General features: G+C 41.3%; 1 protein-coding gene across 5 annotated transcripts in view; it reads left to right on the top strand.

The window, feature by feature from the left end:
* Positions 1 to 20,011, top strand: part of CPLANE1 (ciliogenesis and planar polarity effector complex subunit 1) — a 73,136-nt gene extending 53,125 nt beyond the window's left edge. For 4 of the 5 annotated variants that reach the window (XM_087815297.1, XM_087815298.1, XM_087815299.1 and 1 more), the window contains 11 exons: positions 1,170 to 1,257; positions 5,838 to 6,011; positions 7,195 to 7,225; positions 7,678 to 7,809; positions 10,534 to 10,699; positions 12,487 to 12,545; positions 12,983 to 13,150; positions 14,605 to 14,723; positions 17,449 to 17,535; positions 18,956 to 19,119; positions 19,551 to 20,011. In XM_087815297.1, the coding sequence (XP_087671423.1) occupies positions 1,170 to 1,257; positions 5,838 to 6,011; positions 7,195 to 7,225; positions 7,678 to 7,809; positions 10,534 to 10,699; positions 12,487 to 12,545; positions 12,983 to 13,150; positions 14,605 to 14,723; positions 17,449 to 17,535; positions 18,956 to 19,119; positions 19,551 to 19,724 (1,362 nt within the window). In that variant the 3' untranslated portion in view covers positions 19,725 to 20,011. The remainder of the gene's footprint in view (positions 1 to 1,169; positions 1,258 to 5,837; positions 6,012 to 7,194; positions 7,226 to 7,677; positions 7,810 to 10,533; positions 10,700 to 12,486; positions 12,546 to 12,982; positions 13,151 to 14,604; positions 14,724 to 17,448; positions 17,536 to 18,955; positions 19,120 to 19,550) is intronic. The other variant, XM_087815301.1, reaches the window with a different exon arrangement.
* The last annotated feature ends 508 nt before the right edge of the window (positions 20,012 to 20,519 follow it).

Consider the following 20,519-nt stretch of genomic DNA (forward strand, 5'->3'; position numbering starts at 1 on the left):
TTGTAATACAAAGATTAATATTTATGTATATTGGTATATATGGTAGTTGGACAACTAAAAAGAAGTCTCAAACATTAATTTATTAATTATTTTGCACAAATATGTTCTTTTTTTAGGAAGTGAAATTTATATAAAATAAAGATTAAAGAATAGTGAAAATATTTTGAATGTGTTGAAGCCTATATTGGGAAATGCAGATTGTTTTGCAGGGTAAGAATGCCATCATCCACCATACCTAGCAAGTATTCCAGGTTCCAGCATGTTGACATTTTAAAGATGTATTTATTAGGTTTATAGTGTTTCTTTTTTTTTTTTAACCTCATCTGAGGATACTTTTTTCCATTGCTTTTAAGAGATGGTAGAAGGGTAGAAAGAGAGAAACGTCAACGTGAGAGAGACATATCTATTGGTTGCTTCCCGCATGCGTCCCAACCAGGGCCCGGGAGTGAGCCTGCAACCAAGGTCCATGCCCTTGGCCGGAACTAAACCCAGGACCCTTCACTCTGTGGCTGACGCTCTAACCACTAAGCCAAACTGGCTAGGGCTACAGTGTTTCTTTAATCCTAATATTTAACACATGTTAAATAGTTAAGATTAACCATATGAGCAACTACACTGAAAAAACTATGTGAGGTAAGATAGTATACTATTAGGTAATAATACCAAGTACTTTCAAGGAAAGTAATATTGATTTAAATGAAAGGTTTGACTTATTGGTTTAAGATGTTCTCATCTTATTATAAAGCGCACATAAATGCTAAGATTCAGACTTGCCCCTTTTAGTAAAGACAGCAGCTTGTAGGCCTGGAGGAGGCGGAGGTACACAGTGGACAGTCACCAACTAGGAGCCTTGAGGACCTGGGTTCAAGTTCATGGTCTGCCTCTGAGAAAGTCACTGAATGTCTCTGGGCCTTGTCCTCTCATCATTAAAAGGTTTTGTCTAGACGGTAGTCAACATTGCTCCCTGTCTAAAATTAGATGGTGCTCTTTTCCTGAGCCTCTTACAAGGTTAAATCAGTTAAGCTACAAATAAGTAAAAATTCCCATTTATTTCCTTTGTTATATTAATGCAAAGGTTTAACTTAAAACCTACATAAAATTGTTTATGATATTTTGAAATTATCACACTATAAAATTTATAAGTTGTTTTGTGGTGTGTTTTTCTACAGGTTCAATCCGTGCATCACACTGAATTGTCTAATGGCCCCGAATCTGAAAAAACACTGGCTTCAAAAACCATTACCCTTTCCAAAGAAGGTTGGTGGGGAGCCGGGGGTTGGGGGGATGAAGCCTTGCTTGGGAAGAATAAGCATTGCCTTTGGGAATGTCAGAAATATAGATGGTTTTCATGTGGCTCTGGCGCCATCAGCTCCCAGTTTTTAGACTGGGATTATTTGTTTGATGATGTGAGTGGCTCCCACATCAGGCCACTTTTTGTCTGAGCTTTTGTACCAGAGCTGGGCCGTGGGGGCTGGGTCTCAGTTCTCGTGCCTGCACCCCCAGCCACACGCTGCTGGGGAATCACAGAGCTTGGCGCTAGGGTTGCTGTTTGTGTCCATCAGCCGAGCTGGAATTTGGGGTTCTGGTTGAATGGCTGGGAAATAGTGAAATGTTAAGTTTCTGCATTTCTTATTGAAAGGAAGAAATTAGGGTAGTTATTTTTAAAATTTATGCTGCATCTATAGTAGTTTATATCTACACTCTCTCATTCAGTCTTGTCAGCCATTTAATGTGTTCAAAAAGCCAGGCTTCGGTGTTCTCTCTACTGTTAATGTTCTTTTTCATAAATTTCTATTCTTAGCTTTATCATTTTTTCTGCGTTAGGGCCTTGTTTTCTCCTAACCTCTTTCTTTTTTTAATACATGCATTTGAGGTTGAGCATATTCCTGCGAGGACCCAGGCAGGGTGTTGATGTATAGCATCTTTTGGTATTGCTCAGGTCTGAGTAGCTTGTAATTTGTATTACAATTTCTTCTTAGCTCATAAAATGGTTTTTTAGCTTCTAAATATTATGAAGTTTGAGCTGCATTTTTGTAATTTATTCCCAATTTTATTGTATTATGAGGAGTATATGATATCAGTTCTTAGATACTTATTAAAATGTCCTTTGTGGCCTAGTATATATAGTCAGCTTTTGTAAATGTTCTATGTTTATTTGAAAAGAATAAGCATTTTTTGTTGGTTTATGTAGGATATATCTATAGGTGTAAATATACAGCTAACCCTTAAACAACACAGGTTTGAACTGTGTGGGTCCACCTATATGCGGATTTTTTCAATAAATACTTGTACTGTTTTTGATGCACAGTGGAGAGTGCGCAGGTGCAGGGGCTGACCGCAGGCATTATCCATGCCAGTGTACGCGGACTTGAGCGACTGCAGATTTTGTTATCTGCGGGGAGGAGGGGTCCTGGAACCAATCCCCACGGATACCGAGGGACAGCTAAGGTCTGAGAAGTCAGAAGTTATACATGGATTTTTTTACTGTGTGGGGGCTGGCGTCTCTATACCCCGTTGTTGTTCAAAGGTCAGCTGTGTGTGTAGACACGCACGCACACACAGGTTCTCTGTATTCCTGAATTTGTTTGGTCGTCTTGAGCTATTTATTTCTTAGAAGGGTGCAAAGAATTTGCCCACAGTGATTGTGGAAGTGTTTATTTCTCTTTGTAATTCTGTTAAATGTTGCTTTATGTAGTTGAGGCTGTGTTATAAAATGAATAGTATTTATGATTATTACATTTTTTGTTGAAGTTTGTTCCTTTTATCATTAAGTAATGACACTGTATCCCTAATAATGCTTTTAGATTCAAAGTCAATTTTGTCTAATATTAACATTTCCATTTCTGCTTTCCTCTACCTGGTATATCTTTTTTGCTTCCTTTTTGTTTTTTAAAAACTTATGGAAAATGTCAAACCTATTTCAACAGAAGACAGAATAATATAATTAACATTCATGTACCCAGCCACCAGCTTTAACAGTTATCAACTCATGGCCAGTCCTGTTTCATGCCTTTACCCACCCACTCTTCCCGTTTCTTGGGTTATTTCAAAGCAAATCCCAGACAGCACATTATATTTAATCAGGGTTCGAAAGTCGCCAGTTGTCTCATTTTCAAAAATAGTTTTTTTGTTCTAGTTGGAATCCAAGTAAGATATATTTATGGCAACTGGTTGATGGCGTGTGAGTCTCCTTTGACTTCTGCCTTCCTCCATCCCTCTTTTCCCCCTTGCAGTTTACTTGAAGAAACATGGATGTTTGTGCTCAAGTGTCTTTCAGAGCCTGGTTTTGTTAACTGAGTTTCTGTGATGTTATTCTGTGATGTTCCTTTGTCCCTGTATTTTCTGTAAGTAAGACATCCCTTTAATTTGAAACGGAGGGATTATCTTGTGGCTGTGTTCAGCGTATCACTAGACTTCATTTTTTAAAATAGACAACTTGTGTTTTAATCACCGAGTGTAATCAGTTTCCATTAGTTGTGATCAACACAGGGCGGGAGAAGCAGGTTTGCAGCTGTGAGCACTCCGACAGCTTGCTCCTACATGGCTGCTGCTCCTCCCTGGTGGTTCCTGCACTTCGCGCTATCAGCCGCTCCTGCCGCCGTTCTGCTGGTCGCTGCAGCCTTACCCTGGCTTCCTGTTGACTGCGCGCTCCTTCTCCTGCTGGGTTGAATTTCCTGTATGTTCTCTCCTCCCTGCAATTATACATTATATTTTAATCTCTTAGTGATTATTCTTGAATTCCCAACACTCAGTTGATTTAAAATTCAAGGTGAATGTGTTGACCTCCCCGACAGTGTCAGCTGTGAACACTGACCTGCCCCTCCCGCGTCTGACGGTTTTGTTTTACTTCCACCTTTAAGTCAATATTTACTTGAATTTATCAGCATGTTTGCCATTTCTTTATCTTCAGTTGCTTCTTTTTCAAAAAATTACAATTCAAGTAATGCAAATGTGCAAAACCAGAACACAGGCCCCGCGCCTGAGCGCCCGCCCTGCCCTGCCCGCGGCAGGCCTGGTGGTTCGCTATGAGCAGCTGGTGCGTGTGCGGTGGGCGCCGTCCCGGCACCGCTCCCTCTTCCTCCTCACGCGTTCTCTCGGTCGAGCCTCTCAGTGGTAGATTCTCCCAGACTTTGAAAACAGCTCTCATTTCACCACCCTCCCGAGACGGCGCACAGAGAGGGCAGTATCCTGTGCTGAAGCTTACTGTCCTCAGCTTTTTAAGCATACTAGTCCATTACTACTAACATTTCTAATTGCTGAGTTTATACGACCTGTCTGCTGTCTGTCTTTTTGCTGTTCTTTTAGCTCTGATTTTTTTTTAAAAGCTTTTAAAAAGTTTGTTTTTTACTTATTTTGCATTTTTGATAGTGTTTCTAGGTGTATATTTCTTTTTCTTTATTCTCTAAGGGAGTAGGAAGGATTCTTTAATTTGCAGGTTTAACACTGAGAATTTTTCAGCTGGTACTTTTTGGAGTGTTGGTTCCTCCGCATTCTTTCTGTTCTGTTTTCTGAAACACCTGTTTAGAGGTCCGTCGGACCTTCTCCCTCTACTCCGTCTCGTAGCCACTTCGTAATTCCCACCCCTTTCTCTCTCAGGGCTCTCCTCGGTGATTCCCTCAGGTCCCCTAGTCTGCTGTCCTCTCTTCTGCCATGCCATCTCTGCTGTAGGACGTTAATCTTGGCGACTACGTTATTGGCGTCTAGAAGTTCTGCTTCCTTTTCAAATCTCTCTGTCCTTTGGGTATACTGTCCTGTTCTTTTATAGTGGTTTCTGTGCCTTTTTAATCTATTTAATGACTAGTCGTTTTTTATGCCCTCTAAGATTGCTTTATTTCATGCAGGCATGTTCTCGGTCTTTCATTCTGCACACTGACTCTTCTCTTCCATGCCGTCTTTCTTCGTGTGACCTGTCACTTACCATCTTTAGGGGGTTCTGCTGAGTTGTGTATGCTTGTCTTTAGAGTGGTGAGGTAGAAAATGTTAGGACGGGTTTTTTTAAATGTTTTTTATTGATTTTTAGAGAGAGGAAGGGAAAGGGAGAAACATCTATATTCATCAGCTGCCTCCTGCATGCCCTCAACCGGGGATTGAACCGGTGACCCCTTGGTGCATGGGTCGATGCTCAGCCACCGAGCCACACCAGCTCGGCTAAGATAGGTTTTGTGTACAGTTCTTGGGTTGAAGTTGCTGTGCTATAAATTCAGATTCCACACCTACTTGTGGCAACACAGGGGTTTTGATTCCTCAGAGTTGACTTTTCTTTTTCTTTCGTCCACTATCCAGGCAGATAGAAAACTTCTTTGCTGCTTCTCCAGGGCAGGGTTTTCTTATCCCCATTTTAAGGACAGAGCTGACCTTCAACGCTCTAGGCCACGTGAAGTGGCTCGGTTCCCTCCTTGCAGTCTGCAGAAGCCACACCTCCTATCCTCTGTTGACTCTGCCCCACATCACTGTTCATTTATAACACAGCTTTGCAACTCCTTTCCTTTTCTGGCACCAGGGGATCTTTTTATTTACAGGGTTTTGTTCTGTATTAATCAATTTTTTTAAATTTAGCATTTCTTCTGTGTTTTTATAACAGGCAGGCAGGCGCCTGTCCACTTTAGCCCAGTCTACCATGTTTTCTGAAGTTGGTGATAAATTTAGTAGTTTTTTTCTTTTTTATTGGAAAATGTCAATTTTAAATGTCATGTTAAATTATTTCAGTATACAGTAGAAAGCTATCAGAATATGTTGCAAACTTATGACATATCTGTTGCCATGTGGAAGTGTCCGCTACGTGTTACATCTTTTCCCTGTGGGTCTTCCCTCTACCGTTCTCTTCAATTGTAACACAGGCTCTGGATTAGTGCCCTTCCTGACTCATATGAATAAGGAAGACCAAAGTGACAAAGAGCAGACTTTCAAAGCTGAACTTTCAGGAACAGAAGCTCATTCTCCGAAAACCTATGTGTTCCCTTCTGTCAGTTCGGCCCTCAGCCTCTCCAGTGACCGGAATACAAGTTTCCTTGGTACTGGTCTCCACTTTTTTCACTTACACCCTTATTTTCCAATATACTAAAAGATGTTCTGTAACTGTATATTCTTGTTACTGAGTAGTATTTACTGGGAATGTAGTTATGAAGGATTTGTGAAGCCACTTTGCAATACTTACAAATTTGGGGGGAAGGGAGTCAAAAAACTGCACCATTCACATAAAGACTATGTTATCACCTTCCTAGGATACACAGCAGGCAAGCATTGTATCTCTGTAGCTTATTACTGTTAAATATACAACTGGAATTACTACAATATTTTATCTTTACAAAAACTGAGAAATTCAAACACTGCCCATTATGAGAACTTGCAGTTTAATTTGAAAACAAAGTAATAGCTGTGATTTACGGAGCCTCTGCCATGGGCCAGACAGGCTGTTTCACATGCATGGCCGCCTGCAAACCTGACAGTGAGGTCGGCATCATTAATGTCCACATTTTACAGTTAAGGATATTGACACTTAGAAAACTTCATGCTACTTTCACTCCATTTCATTTGGAGCTGGCAATTAAATGCTGGTCTTTAGTCCTAACAAGTAGATTTGGCACATGAATAAAATCATACTAAATGCAATGGCTGAACCATTGACAGTGGGTTTGAAATGGTTTTTTTGCCCTAGTTATTGATGGTCATTAATGATGATTTTACCGAGTGTTTAGTATTTTATTACCATTAAGTAATGTGAGCAGTAGAAAATGCTATTTTTAAATGGTATTGCTGTCATTTAGATAAAAGAAAGGCTATAAAGAAGCTGTCGTTAAATCTGTAATTTTTTCTCTTAGTAAAGGCTTCTTGGATTTAAATTAGATATTTTCCCAAATGTACCACTTTTAGGCCTCATAGGTTTGTTTTTTGTGATTGTTTTAATAAATTGCACTCCAGTATTCTAAACTGTACTAAGAAAAGCAAGTGTGCCTGCTAAAGTGTGTTATTCAGAGTATGATGCATACAAAACTAGTAATCTTAAAGTGTGGACAATATTTACTACCAGAGAGCATATTCAGGGGGAGACATATGCTACACACACAGACCTTTAAGCCAGTGTGGAGCTTTAAAGTATTTTAATTTCTGCTCATATCATTTCTAAGTCAGGTTAATAACTAAAAGTAGAAAAATAACTGAGCTGAAATTTTTATTAATAATGTTTCTTTTTTTAAGGTGTGAATAACAGTGATGAGTTATTTGAGAGGTAAATATCTTAAGAATTAATTCACAATTTTACTTAAAGTTGGGTATAAATTATGCATTCTGGAAATTGGGTTGTTCATGTATATGTGAACGTCTGTGCTACATTTTTTCGTGGATTAAAGAAATATAATAAATTCCCATTGGGAACAGGGTGTTAAGAAACTGAGAACGTTCCATCCCTCACTATGTCAGCACAGGCAGCAAGGACACCATAGGCTGCGTTTTCTTCTACTGCACATGTACTAAATTCCAGGCAGGGCAGGCAGAAGTTGTCTCCTGCGCCTTATGTTGCTTTTTTAAAAGCACATACAAAATAACCAATTATTGATGATCAAGTTTTTCCACTGAGGGTTACTATGATCTTGGAGGGCAAAGTTTTATATGTTCGTTTTGCTCACTGTAATAAGCTGCAGATACTGACTTACATTTCTCAAATTGCATTTGCAAATGAAGCGTCTCAGCAGATCCACTCCAGGTGACAGGGCTGACTGATATTGCAGACATCATTGATGACCTCATCACAAAAGATGGAGTTTCCAGTGAGGAGCTGGGCCTAACAGAACAACAGGCTAGGGCCATCTCCAGGTAAGCATTAAATCATTAACTTTTAACCATTTAAAATGTTTATAGTTCAAGAATATTCAAAATTGGCCATATTTTAATTATTTTATGAAACAAATTCAAAGCTTATAATAGATTTTTTTTTTCCATAAATACATTTTGTGGTGTTTATCATTCCTTCCCCTCCCCAGAACATAGACTAGTTTATTTCACTTACAGGGCACACCTGTATTGTGAGTTTTCCCAAAGTCTCATTATATTCTGAGTAAAATATAAATTTAATCCTATTTTTTCTTAGAGGTAATTAATGATTTAGTTCATAGTACCTTATTCTAAATATTAAGCCTTGGAATTCATTTTAAGTAGTCTTTCCTTAGAACATTAGGTTAAAATGTTTTCCCTTGCAACCTTTTCTGGGCCAAGAACTGGTTCCTGAGAGAATAAAGGCTGGCACTCCTCCCAGAGCTCCCCTGCAGTCCATACACCCTTTGGCTTGTTTGTGGAAGACGGTCAACATTATGGACAGCAGCCATCCTTCCGTATTTCCTAGTTCAATTCCACTTACTACCTCAATGGACATGCAGTGTGTTATCGTCGAACTTACAAGGCTATTAATTACCAGGAAATAGTGTATAAAAAACCTGCTAATTTCTATTTATTAGTGGAATTATCTGCTATAGTATGACCTCATATCAAGATCATGTAAACCCTAACTTCCTTTTAGTGACCTTCAGTTGTTTTTTTAAGTTAATGATCATGTTATAAATTGTATTAAGTGTCAAAAATTGGAATGATAATATAGTTTCTACTCTTGAATGGAGACAGAACTATAAAAAAGAGTATGATGTAAGATCAGATTATAGTAGTGTTCCCTGGGGGCTTCGGGTAGGGAAGAGAGTCATTCATTAAGGATCACTAGGAATTCATGTTGCTTATAACTAGAAGAAAGGATCTTATAGGCAGCAAGAATACAATATGCAAAGGTGTGATGGTCAGTGGAGGTAAGGGTTAGATGTGACTGGAGTTTCTGCATTGGAAGGAGAGAGGGTGTGTTGATTGCTACTGGGGACCAGAGGCACTCTGAGTTACCCTATCTGCAAGCAGTGGGGAAGGGGGGTCAGCAAAGGGCTTTAAACTAGAAACGGGAGCCAGTTGGCAGCCTGCCTTAGTAGTCTCGGCGTGAGATAGCTCAGAATGGACAGCATAGGATACCAAGCTTGAGTAAACTTGGAGACGTCAGGAGGAAGTGGGAATGACCCTCTGCCTGGGTAACAGAGTTGATGGTGATTTCTTTAGCAAGACAGAAAATGTAGTTTTAGATATAAGATGCCGGGAGAATATTCAGTTAGTAATGTTCATTGGTACTTAGTCCTCCCAGAAGCAGATGACTGAATAAGATGAGCAAGAGACTTATGTGGGGAAACATCTGTGAGGGGAGGAGCTGTAGGAGGTGGGGACAGGCTGCCAGACGTCAGCACTGGTGTGGATCTGACCCTGGGTAAAGGGTCCCCAGGATCAGCCCAGATTCAGTGATTTGCTGGGAGGACTCTGGAAACTCCGCTGGTCATACACACGACTCTTTAACTCATTACAGCAAAAGGAAACTAAGCAAAGGGAGTAGATACATGGAGTAAATTTCAGGGGAAACCAGGCACAAGCTTCCAAGATTCCTCCCAGTGGAGACACTTAATTCCTCCAGCAACAGCTTATGACAGCGGGTGTGAACTGCTGTGTCCCAGGGAGGCTTGTCTAGAGACCCAGTGCCTGGAGTGTTCACCGGGGGCCGGGCAGTAGGCTCTGCCTGGGACACATCGAGCCCAGACTCCAGGAGGAAAGCTGTGTTCAGTGTGAAGTACACGGTTCGCGTCTGTGACCCACTTCCACTTAGGGTGCTGCCCTCTGCACCCTGGTGATGAGTCTGCCCCAAATCCCCACCTCACACCACTGTTTTCTTGGACCACTCTCTCTGCTACTTGAGTGAGTTCTGACCCTCTGAGAAGCAGAAGCCAGGATGGGACTAGATGTGCATGAGATTTACTGGGAGAAATGCACATGGGGGATACCGCCAGCAGGAGAGGCGTCAGACCACAGGCAGCACTGACCCGCCTGTGACACAGGGAGGGTAAGAGGATGGGGCAGGCAGAATCTCAGGCTCTAGTGCAGGTCTAAGAAAGTTTCACCTGGGTCAGGGGGGGGACATTAAGCCAGAGTGACCCATCTGAGGCACCCCGTGTCTCTCATTAGCTTGGGCGGCTGCTAGAAGTGTGGCACAGCAGGAACGGGGCTGGATCCAGAGGGCAGCGGACCAGAGCTATCTCTGTCGTCCACGTTTTGGAAATGACTGAGATAATCCAGAAGTAGATTATAGATGAAGTCCAAAGTAGAACCTTTAAAGACATTAGTGGTGAGGGTGGTGAGCACAGAAGAAAGGGGCCAATGTAAGATGCTATGTAGACTTCTTAGAAAAAGACCCAGGTAAGAGAGTTTAAAGCAGAAAGGAAAAGCCAAATTGTATCAGTTCTTCCAGAGAAGTCCAGTGGGATAAAGACTGGAGAGGCCCCTGGTAACCTTCCTGAGATCATTTCCAGTGGATTTCAGGGGACAGGTTGGAGCAAGCTGACGAGGGATCATAAGTGTATTCTACTTTTTGAGATGGGACAAAATCTTTCCAAATAAACAGTATTTAGTTGTGATTCTTGTCTCCACAAATTTCGAATCAAGTGATACCCTGCCTGTTAAATTTCTCAGGATTCAGCATTCTTCTGACAGACGTCCTGGAAGGACTGCAAAGGAGAGAAGAGAGATCCAAGTCTGGATGAAAAGGAAACAAAAAGAAAGGATGGCAGAGTACTTACGTCAGCTGGCGGAGAAGAGGGGGCAGGAGCACGACCCTTTCTGCCCCAGGAGCAATCCAGTGAGTCTGCAGTGCCGGGGTAACGGGATTATCACAGAATGTGTGTGGTTTTTCCCTAGCAAAGTTCAAGAAGAGGAATAACATAATTTGGATGCATTTATTTGACAGGTAGAAAAGTCAGCATTTTACTTAAGAAGTTACCTTAACGGAAGTAAGGGTATTGTATAAACCATGTCCCATTGAACTACCTTAAGTGTTTTTTTCTCCCCCAGGCTAACTATGGCGCTAGCATTTTAAACAAATGAGTGTGAGTGGTTGGGTGACAGCTGGAGTTGTTCCCTTAATTTTCAGAGTCAGTGGCAGCTGAACATCTGTGTGTGTGAGAAAGCCATTTAAAAAATCAATTTTCTATCCATACATTACTGACCAAAATTTTTAAAAAAGTATGGTCCAGTCATGTGCCAGCAGAACAGTGGCGCTGTGTGTGTGTGTGTGTGTGTGTGTGTGTGCCAGCTGCCCTTTACACTGTCAACATCTATTTACTGAGCTGACTGGACATTACCGTGGCTAGGTCAGAAGTATTCTAAAGATGGAACAGAGCAATGTTCCCTTAGTAATCACAGTACTATGAAAATCCCATTTAGATTACACTTCTATTACAGTTTACCTTTTACTTTCTAATCTGAAATAAAATAAAATAGTACTTCTTTTTTTTCCCCCAGCATCAGTAGGGGAACACATTCTATAAGTGAACTTCCCAGATAAGATTGTCACATTTAATCACCAGATGGTGCAAAAGTAGGTGAACTGTTGTTTAAAGTGTGGAATTTACTTACCTGTGTCTGGAGAGAGCATGTGATGTCAACATAATATTTTGTCAGTAGCTCTAGGGGCATGGTTATGACCTTCAGGCTGCTGAGGTACATGACCAGAATCTTCAATTGCACATGTGTATGTGTGTGTTGCTCCATCCCATGGGGGCATCTGACATCACCCTCCCTGTCAGCCAAGCAAATACCAAGAGGGCTAGAGTTGTGTTCAAATTCAGAATCAGTTAACTCTTCCGGCATTGGGACTGCTTGGTGTATAAATTTGGTGACATGTCCTTCAAGATCACAGTCCTCATTATTTTTAGCTTGTGTTTGGGTAAAGGTATGGGATTAGTGAGGTGTTAATGTAATTAAAAGCTCATCATTTGTTACTGACTGCTACTATATAGGATCTTGAGAAAGTATGCCCACAATCTGTGTAAAAAAACTTAACCTCATTAGCAACTTGACAGTAACTCTGAATGTTCTAGAATAAGATGCCTATGGCTGACTGTTTGCTATTTTGCTTCATGGTGCACAAGTTTTGAAGAGTTTAAAAATCACAATGAACTCACTTCAGTAAGTCTCTGGTAAACATTTTGAAACATCAAAAGAACGGTTTTAAAAATCTGGCTCATTTCTGCTCTATCAGCCAAGCTCCTGGTGAGATTAATCACAAGAGAGAGTGTGAAGCATAGCTGTCTCCATCCTTAAAATGTTCTTATTTTCCCTTTTAAATGCAGCTAAGGTTCTCTCCTTTTTAGAAAATATATTAATTTAGCTACTGAAATAGATTTTGCATCCCATTTATTAAACTGGATTTTACTTAATTACATGATGCTTTTAGTTTTCATGTTTTGCACAGGGGTCAGAAGTTTCAGCAAATATAAGAGTATTTTGCACTATCTCTTAAATAACAAAATTATATTTTAACCTCCAGTTAAAATCAACTAGTGGAATTTTCATGTTTTCCATGGGTCATATGGTTTAGTTATTTGTACTGTACAGTAATGAGCTAACTGGATACTTCTTGTGCAGTTTTACATGACTTCACGGGAAATCAGGCTGAGACAGAAGATGAAGCACGAAAAAGACAGGTGGGTGGTAGCTGTACCCTGAGCATTCTCACGCTTGCTCACCGGAGGCGTAGAAAGTGCCGAAGGAATTCCGGTTTCCACAGTAGGCCCTTTTGTCACTTGCGGGAGGTAGCTGCAAGAAGAACTAGACTTCACTAGCCTACTTAGGAATTTGCTTTCAAATATTACTTACTCCATTCAGTTTTTATGACTTTTATTTCTGCTATTGCCCTCCCTCTCCCAACCCAGATATGTGTATATTTTGAAACTACCCAAAGGCCATAGCTACAGGCACCTTTAATAATACTGCCTAATGGTCTTTGGACATATGGACTTCGATATTACATTCGAAGTGCATTTGAAAAGCATTGAAAAAAACACACTCGGTGGTCTTGGAACACTGTGTTCCTTCCAGAAATATGAACTGAAAGTGACTCTTTTAATTCTTTCTCTAAAAGATTGCTACTCTCTGACCACTACAGTCGTCGGATCTCACAAGCATACAGTCTGATGAATGAACTATTGTCTGAGTCTGTACAGCTACCAGCCGCTGCACGGAAACCATCGCCTGACAAACCCAGAACTGCTCACACTTCCAGACGGCAGCGCTCCCTCTCTCCAAGAAGGTGAGATAACGTCTGTTACATCACCTGGCAAGGTAATGTCAGGTGTGATAAGAAATGTAGCGCTTTTGTGACCCAAGTTTACTGTATTTGCATCTACCCTGCTCAGAATTATGATAAAGTGAAGGCAAAAAGGACCCTAATTATGAGGTCTTTATAAATTCGTAGAATTATTAAGGAGAAAGACAATGGCATTAAACATCTAGTAAGATATAAAGCCTTCAGCTTGCCTAATGCAGTTTTGACATCCACTCAGTCCTATTTCCTGTCGTTTTGTTAATATTTGCCTCCTAACTGCTCTCCACTTGGCTCCACTCTTGCAGAAACAGTCCCACCAGCTTGCCCCTTCTTCCTGTGCCATCTCTTCCTACCCGCCTCGTTGTTGCTGACTGAGCTGTAGATACTGTTACATATTTCTTCTTACAATAATGGCCTGCAGTGGGTTTGGATATGAGTTCATTAGGCAGGAATTAAACAGGATGCTAAAGAAAAGTACCCAGGTGTAGTTTCTTATACATGGCGAACAAACATGAAATTATACTTGTTGGCCCCAGCCGGTTTGGCACAGTGGTTAAGAGTGTTGGTCCATGGACTGAAGGGTCTTGGGTTCAGTTCCGGTCAAGGGCACACACCTCAGTTGCAGGCTCCATCCCTGGCTCCGGTCAGGAGGCAACCAATTGATGAGTATCTCTCCCATCAATGTTTCTCTCTCTCTCTCCCCCTTCCACTCTCTCTGAAAAGCAATGGAAAAAATATCCTTGGGTGAGAATTAAAAAAAAAAATTATACTTGTTGGTGATTTATAAGGTAAAAAATTAGCATTACAGTGTTGTTAAAAATTACTACCTTTTGACAAAATAAATAAGATTATAAACATAATCACATAATTTAAGAGGCTAGAGGAAATGTACCCAACGCAAACCTAGATGCAGTCAGATCACTACTGTGTGTAATTTGGAATGTACTCAAAATAACAGATGCCCCTTGAATCTTTTCTAGAATAAAGAGGGGTCTTAAATACACAGGTAACTGCAAAATACATATAGAATTTTTTTTTTTTAATGATTTTAGAGAGAGAAACATTGATTGGTTGCATCCCACATGCACCCCAACCAGGGATTGAACCTATAACCTGGGTATGTGCCCTGGCCGGGAATTGAACCTGCCACCTTTTGGTTTATGGGACAACACCCCAACCAACTGAGCCACACTGGCCAGGGCGATACATAGAGAATTTGAAATGGATAGAGAACAATAGTTTCTTTGAAAGATATGAATGAAGTTTGAAATATGAAATATAAAGAATAACTTGTTGAGAGCTATTACACATTAAATATGTCAGTGAGGTGCAGAGTAAGTGAATATTCATCTGAGGTAGAATCTGGGCCTTTTGGAACACAGTTTTATCACTGATGAGATTCTAGGAATATTATAATAATAATGTAATTTCTACTCTAGAGAGACTCGACACAGCTTTCCAGTAAATCGACCTGGAAAAGTCAGATATATATCCAAACCAAGTTCCATCCCCAAAGGGAAACCTTTTGGGCAACTGCAAGGCTCACGTTGGCCACATGGTAAGACTTAAGGCTTCTGTATAAATGCTTTTGTATCTTGTGTAACTTGAACCTATTCTTTCTTGTCTCCAAAGTTGTATTTTCATTAGTAAAAGCTGTAAATCTTAGTGGAAAGCAATTCTCATTTCAGCAGAATGCAATGCAAGACATTGATTGATAAAACTTGGCTGTACTGGGATTCTGTTCTTGCTTTGAAATAAGACCCTAGGAATTTTTTTAAACAAATGACCTTTTTGTAATAGAATTTGAATGGTCAGTAAATTAAATACGACTTATTTGAGAATCTGTTTCTTTTGTTTGTTTTGCTAAAGAACTTGATTTTTACAAATCAAGTTTTGCAGAGATGTAAACTACAGCATAGGGAATATAGTTAATATCGTATGGTGTCAGGTGGGTACTAGACCTATTGGGGGGAATCACTTTGTAAATTATATAAATGTCTAACCACTATCTGTTTACCTGAAACCAATATAAAATAATGTTGGGTGTCAACTGTAATTGACAAAAAAAAGTTCTGGTAGATTTCAGGATGGATATAAACCAAGAGGAATTTAAGAGGCTCGGACTGAAATAATACCGTGTTTTTACCCTTTGATTGCGCTTTCTACATTTAAAGACATAATCTCTTACTGCTAATCTTCCTTTTAGTTAATTTTGCCATAGTTGAGTTTTGATTACTAAAGTAAAACATACTTATTTGTAAAGTGATTACACAGTAAAATGTGTAATCATAGCTAAGGTGGTATAAATTTATACAGCTAATAACTAATGTGGCAGGTTCTGATTAAGCTCTCAAGTACAACCCTGTTAGGTAGGTATTATGATGTTCCTATTTTAAAGATGAGAAAACCAGGGTAGAGAAAGTTGAAATAAAATGCTTAAGATCAGACAGGTAGGAAGTGGCAGAACCAAGATTTAAATGCAGTCTGTGTCTAGAGCCTACAGGTTAGAACCCACAATTCATTACGCTGCCTCAATTTAGAAAATGGAAATCTCCATAAATTCTAATCCTTTTGATAAATTTTCATAGTTTACTCTTGGTTTTGCTTGACAAATTACAATAAGATACTGCTCTTTTTAAACTAAAATTTCAATAATAACTGTTTTCTTTTTAAAAATTTTACTTTATACCTGATACATATCCCAAAATTCCAAAATATTCAAAAGTGACAAGGATTTCTTAGTATCAGATGGAAGAGTCTTGGGTTACATGGAAATGTCTCTCTCGGACCTGTCCCACATCAGACGTGTTGTTACCTGGCACTTACTGGGCTGAGGCCTTGGCTCTCCTCTGGCCCCTCCCTTGCTGGACTGTGCTCGCTGAGGTGCTCCTGCTGCTGCTGGCCTCAGACGCTCTCAGTGGCCCCACGCGGGCCGATAAGTCCAGACCCTCTCCTTGGCCTTCAGGTGTCCTTCCCTTCTGCTTCCTCAGCCCGTCCCCGTATAACCCGCATAGGCTCATTTTCCAAACACGTGCTGTGCTTCTTGCTCCCATTCCTTCCTCAGAACTCTCCCTTACACCTTGAATGCCTCACCTCCGTGTCTTGGAAGACATCCCTAATCTTAATTCTTTAGTTCTTCCATCCTTGATATAATGAATTTTAACATCCATATTTTCGTTTTTAAATTGGGGCTGATGCTTAACTCGCATAGTAGCTGTGAATATTAAGAGGCAAATGGTACCTGAAATAGTTATGCTTTTGTCCTCTGAACCCCCGGTCACATATTATGTTCCTTTTGGGGTGCTACTGCAGGTCTTAGGTTGTAGTTACTTGTAAACGTGTGCCCCATGCTTCTTTATCTTAGTCCCAGGGATTTGTGAACACATCGACTGTCTAGAAGTGCCTAGACATGGCCTCGGGCACACCCAGAACCCAGCCGTTTCCCCTGGCTAATTCAGAGGCTGTAGGTCCCCAGAGTTGTGGGGAGTGGAGAGAAACCCAGGTCCTCCCCTAGTCAGTGATGCAGACGACCTGAGCACAAATGGGTAAGGGCCCATCAGGACTTTAAACTTCACTACAACTCATCTGTAAAAGAAGAGCTTTTTTGAAGATACTTGTGACTTCGACAATATGTTGCTATCTATCTTGTAAAACAGTAGGCAGCTTTCCTGCTGATTTCTTCAGCCCTGCTTACAAACTATTATACTTTGGAGTCCTTTTTGTTTTGTGTTTGGTTCTGTCAAAAACACTGTAAAGGCTATATGATAAGTAACAGAGGCATCCTAGGCATAGAAAAAGGTCTAGCTTTTGGAGTCATCTAGGCCTCTGTCCCAGCTCTGTTGCTTACTTCGTGCCCTCAGATATGTTATTTAAAACCTACCTTGTAGAGTTATAATCCTTAGTAAGTAAAACATTTTGCATTGCAAACATTAAACAGTTTTTATTAGTTCTGGAATTGAAGAAACCATAGTTAAAATGCAAAGTTGAATTTTATCAAGAGAATGAATGTTTGGGTGTCCACAGCTTGTAGACTCTTGTGCCTGACTTCCAGTCACAAGAGCAGCTGTCACAGAACATGTGCCATTTGGAAAAAGATCACGGTTGTGCTCTAACAAAACCAAGTCTCAAACGAGAGTTTTCCTTCCTTCATCTGCACTTTTGTTTTGCTTTCTTGGTTCAAATCAAGTCCACCTCTCAGATGGTTTCTGCCCTCAAAGGTCTTACAGTATGTCTGTGAATTATCACACACATAGAAGGTTAAAGACAGCTGCCGGTGTTTTCAGGAACTGCCACTTTTACCCAGAAGAAAGGTGGTGGAGCCAGAGTGGGGGCGAGAAACGCCGTGTACTCTCCAGTCACCTTCCAAGAAGGTAGGAGTAAAGAAAGAATAGGAGGTTCTTGAATTTTATACTAAATCTTTAAAAACCAGAAATCACTCTCAGGAATGTCACAAAAAGGTTTCAGAATGAAAAGTGGAGCTTTGTGGTTCAGAGAAGAGGCTGTGGAGTCAGCTAGGAATCCTAGTTCATCACTTACTCCTTAGCGCGAGGCAGTTCCCGATCCATTTGTATGAGCTTCCATTTTCTCACCTGCGAAGTATGGATTGTAATAGTGAGAACGTATGTAATGGGTTTACCACAGTGTGAGCGTCACAAGTGCTCAGGAAGGTGCTATGATCACATAGGCATGGAACATACAGGCCCGTAACTTTGGTATTTCAGGCCTGATTTTGCTCCATCTTTGGATACTTGCTCAAATTAGCTGTGCTCTGATCAACAAGAGGGAAATTATACCTAATGATCTTAATTCCTAATGTCTCCCTCTAGCCCACCCTTGCCCCCATGTTACCCTTCACAATTTGAAAGTACTTTCACATTCCTTCTCCTGTCGGCTGTCTATAACCCCGGTAGACAGAGCCAGGCCAAGTTCAAGGGACTGAATGTAGGTAAAGCACGTAGCCCTCAGTAAATGTCAAAATGTGTGCTCGTTATTGCTTTGAGGGTCCCACTTCTTGGAGGGAGCCTTACTTCTAAGTGTATGAGGCTGGTAAAACTTCACCGTTACCTCTTCTTCCCCTCTTCAGGGAGCCACATGCCTGCTTGTCAGGGTGTTTACTTCCCATCATACCCCATGTCTTGGGTGTTTCTTCAGGTCACCTTGGTGAGGGGCAGATGTGCTGTAACACAGGCTGTGGATCATAAATAAGTGTGTTAGTGGGCAAGCTCCGCTAGGGCTTGTGCAGAGAGCGCTGTGGGTAATGGATGTGCTAAGCTGCCTCTGGGCACTGACTGGAGTAAGTTGCTTTTCTACAAGTGCTGATGTTCGGTAAGGAGGAAGAGGGCCATGCTGTGTCGTCACTGACCTTACCCTGACACCTGTGCCAAAGGCAGACAGGAGGCATGAAGCCCGAGTGAAGATGCCTAAACATCACTCCTAGGAGCATCCACAAGACCTCCCCTAAGCAGCAGGGAGAGGCCCCGCTGCTCAAATTCACCGATTTTGAAGTTGGAACGTCTCCGCAGCTCTGTTCTGTGGCCTCTCCTCCCTGTACTCCTGTCCTGGAGGTTACCGTTTCATTTAAAATCAAAAGAGGTGTCCAGAATTCAATTCCCATCTCTCGCACTGACAGAACAGGAACGGTTAGAACACTAAAGCGAACTATATCCAGAACTTGTGGTTCAAATATTAGGTAAAATGTGACTGCCTTGGATTTGATGACGGAAGTCACAATCAGTGAATAAACTTACAAAGGAATCAGTCCCAATGTACACTGTTCTTTTGCCTTGACAGGCTCTACGGCTCCATGTCTACAGCACACAGGACAGCGTGGACGTGCATCTCAGACCGAGCAGCTGTGTGCAGAGGACGAGAGAGAAGAGGCTGTGGTGAGTCCCTGGCTGGTGCCCTCAGACATCCGCAAGATTCTTCAGGAAAGTCACAGCTCCCTTCTACAAGTAAGCCTCGCTTCCAGAGTTCAGTTTGCCTAGTGATTTCTCTCTGTGCTTCAATTTTTTGGTGTTTTTGTTGGGGGGGGGGGGGTATTTTTTTGTTTCTCTGGGATGTAGAGATACAGAAAAATTGTTAGGTCAGTTTGAAGTAGTGATTCAAAGCAACTAATACTCAGTGTTTATCTTTCAGAATTTTCCTTGATTTTGTATTTTATTTTTAACTAAAAAAACCCACCAAGATGTAAGAACAATACTTGGTATAAACACCCATTCTGTCCTGTTCAGCTCATGGCCAATCCAGACATGCGGGGCAACCACAGCCCTGGTTCCCTCCATATTTCCCTCACCATTTGGATGAGCAACTCTAGAATCTTTGGTTCACATTCCACTTATTCTCAGGCTAGGACTGCCACTTACTGTCCTTCTCAATTTGATAGGACTTGTCACCCACTGAAGATGAGCCCGTGTGCCCTGATGGCGTAGGTGGCATGGACAGCGTGTCTGAGAGCACTGGCAGCATCCTCAGCAAGCTCGACTGGAATGCCATCGAAGACATGGTGGCCAGCGTGGAAGACAAGAGCCTGTCTGTCCACTGGGCCCTGGATCTGTAAGCCTAAATGTCATCCTGTTCCTGCAGCCAGCATCTCAGTGGTGTAGTTCTGAAAGGTGTGTGGGTTTAAGGGAAAGAAGCAATGAAAGAAGTGATGTGAATTTACCACCTGCAGCAATATTACTACCTGGATAAGCCATTTCAAGAGGGAAAATAAACATTTCTCAGTAATTTTGCCTTCATTAGGAAAGGGTTGTTTAACTGTAGATGTATTATGTTTTTGCATTTGACTTATCTTTAGGTGTATTTTTTAAATAATGAAAAAATAAAATGTACCTTTCAAGCCAAGTTTGCATCATGTTTAAGCTCTTTTCAATAAAAATCTTCTATCTTGCCTCCTCCTTTACCACCCCCCGAGTTTGAGAGAAAAACCTTATATGGGTAAACCTGATAGGAAGAGGGAGGTGAGCTCCATTTTAGAACACTAAAACTTACCTGTGCAGGGCTTAGCCTCGGAGTGAAAAGACAGCAACCACCTGCCACCAGTCCTGAACGTGTAGAGAAGACTGTCCTCTGCCCTGTGGCCTGAAGGCCTTGGAGGAGGAAGACGGGTTGGATGCTTTGGGTGGGAAAGGAAGGGAACATCACCCCTGACTGCAGAAGGATCATGTTAACTGTAAACCCACGGGCCAGAGGACTCCGGGTCAAGACGGCGGACGAGGTACACTCTGTCCTCGCCTCCTCCCACAACCTCAATTATAAACCATCATGGAGAACCACCTAAAGACTAGCTGAACACAAGTCCTGTAACTAAGGATATAAACAGCCCTTGAGGCTGGTAGGAGGGGGGAGATTT

Source organism: Miniopterus natalensis, chromosome 3 (genome assembly GCF_054644295.1).
Source record: "Miniopterus natalensis isolate mMinNat1 chromosome 3, mMinNat1.hap1, whole genome shotgun sequence".
NCBI classification, from domain to species: domain Eukaryota; kingdom Metazoa; phylum Chordata; class Mammalia; order Chiroptera; family Miniopteridae; genus Miniopterus; species Miniopterus natalensis.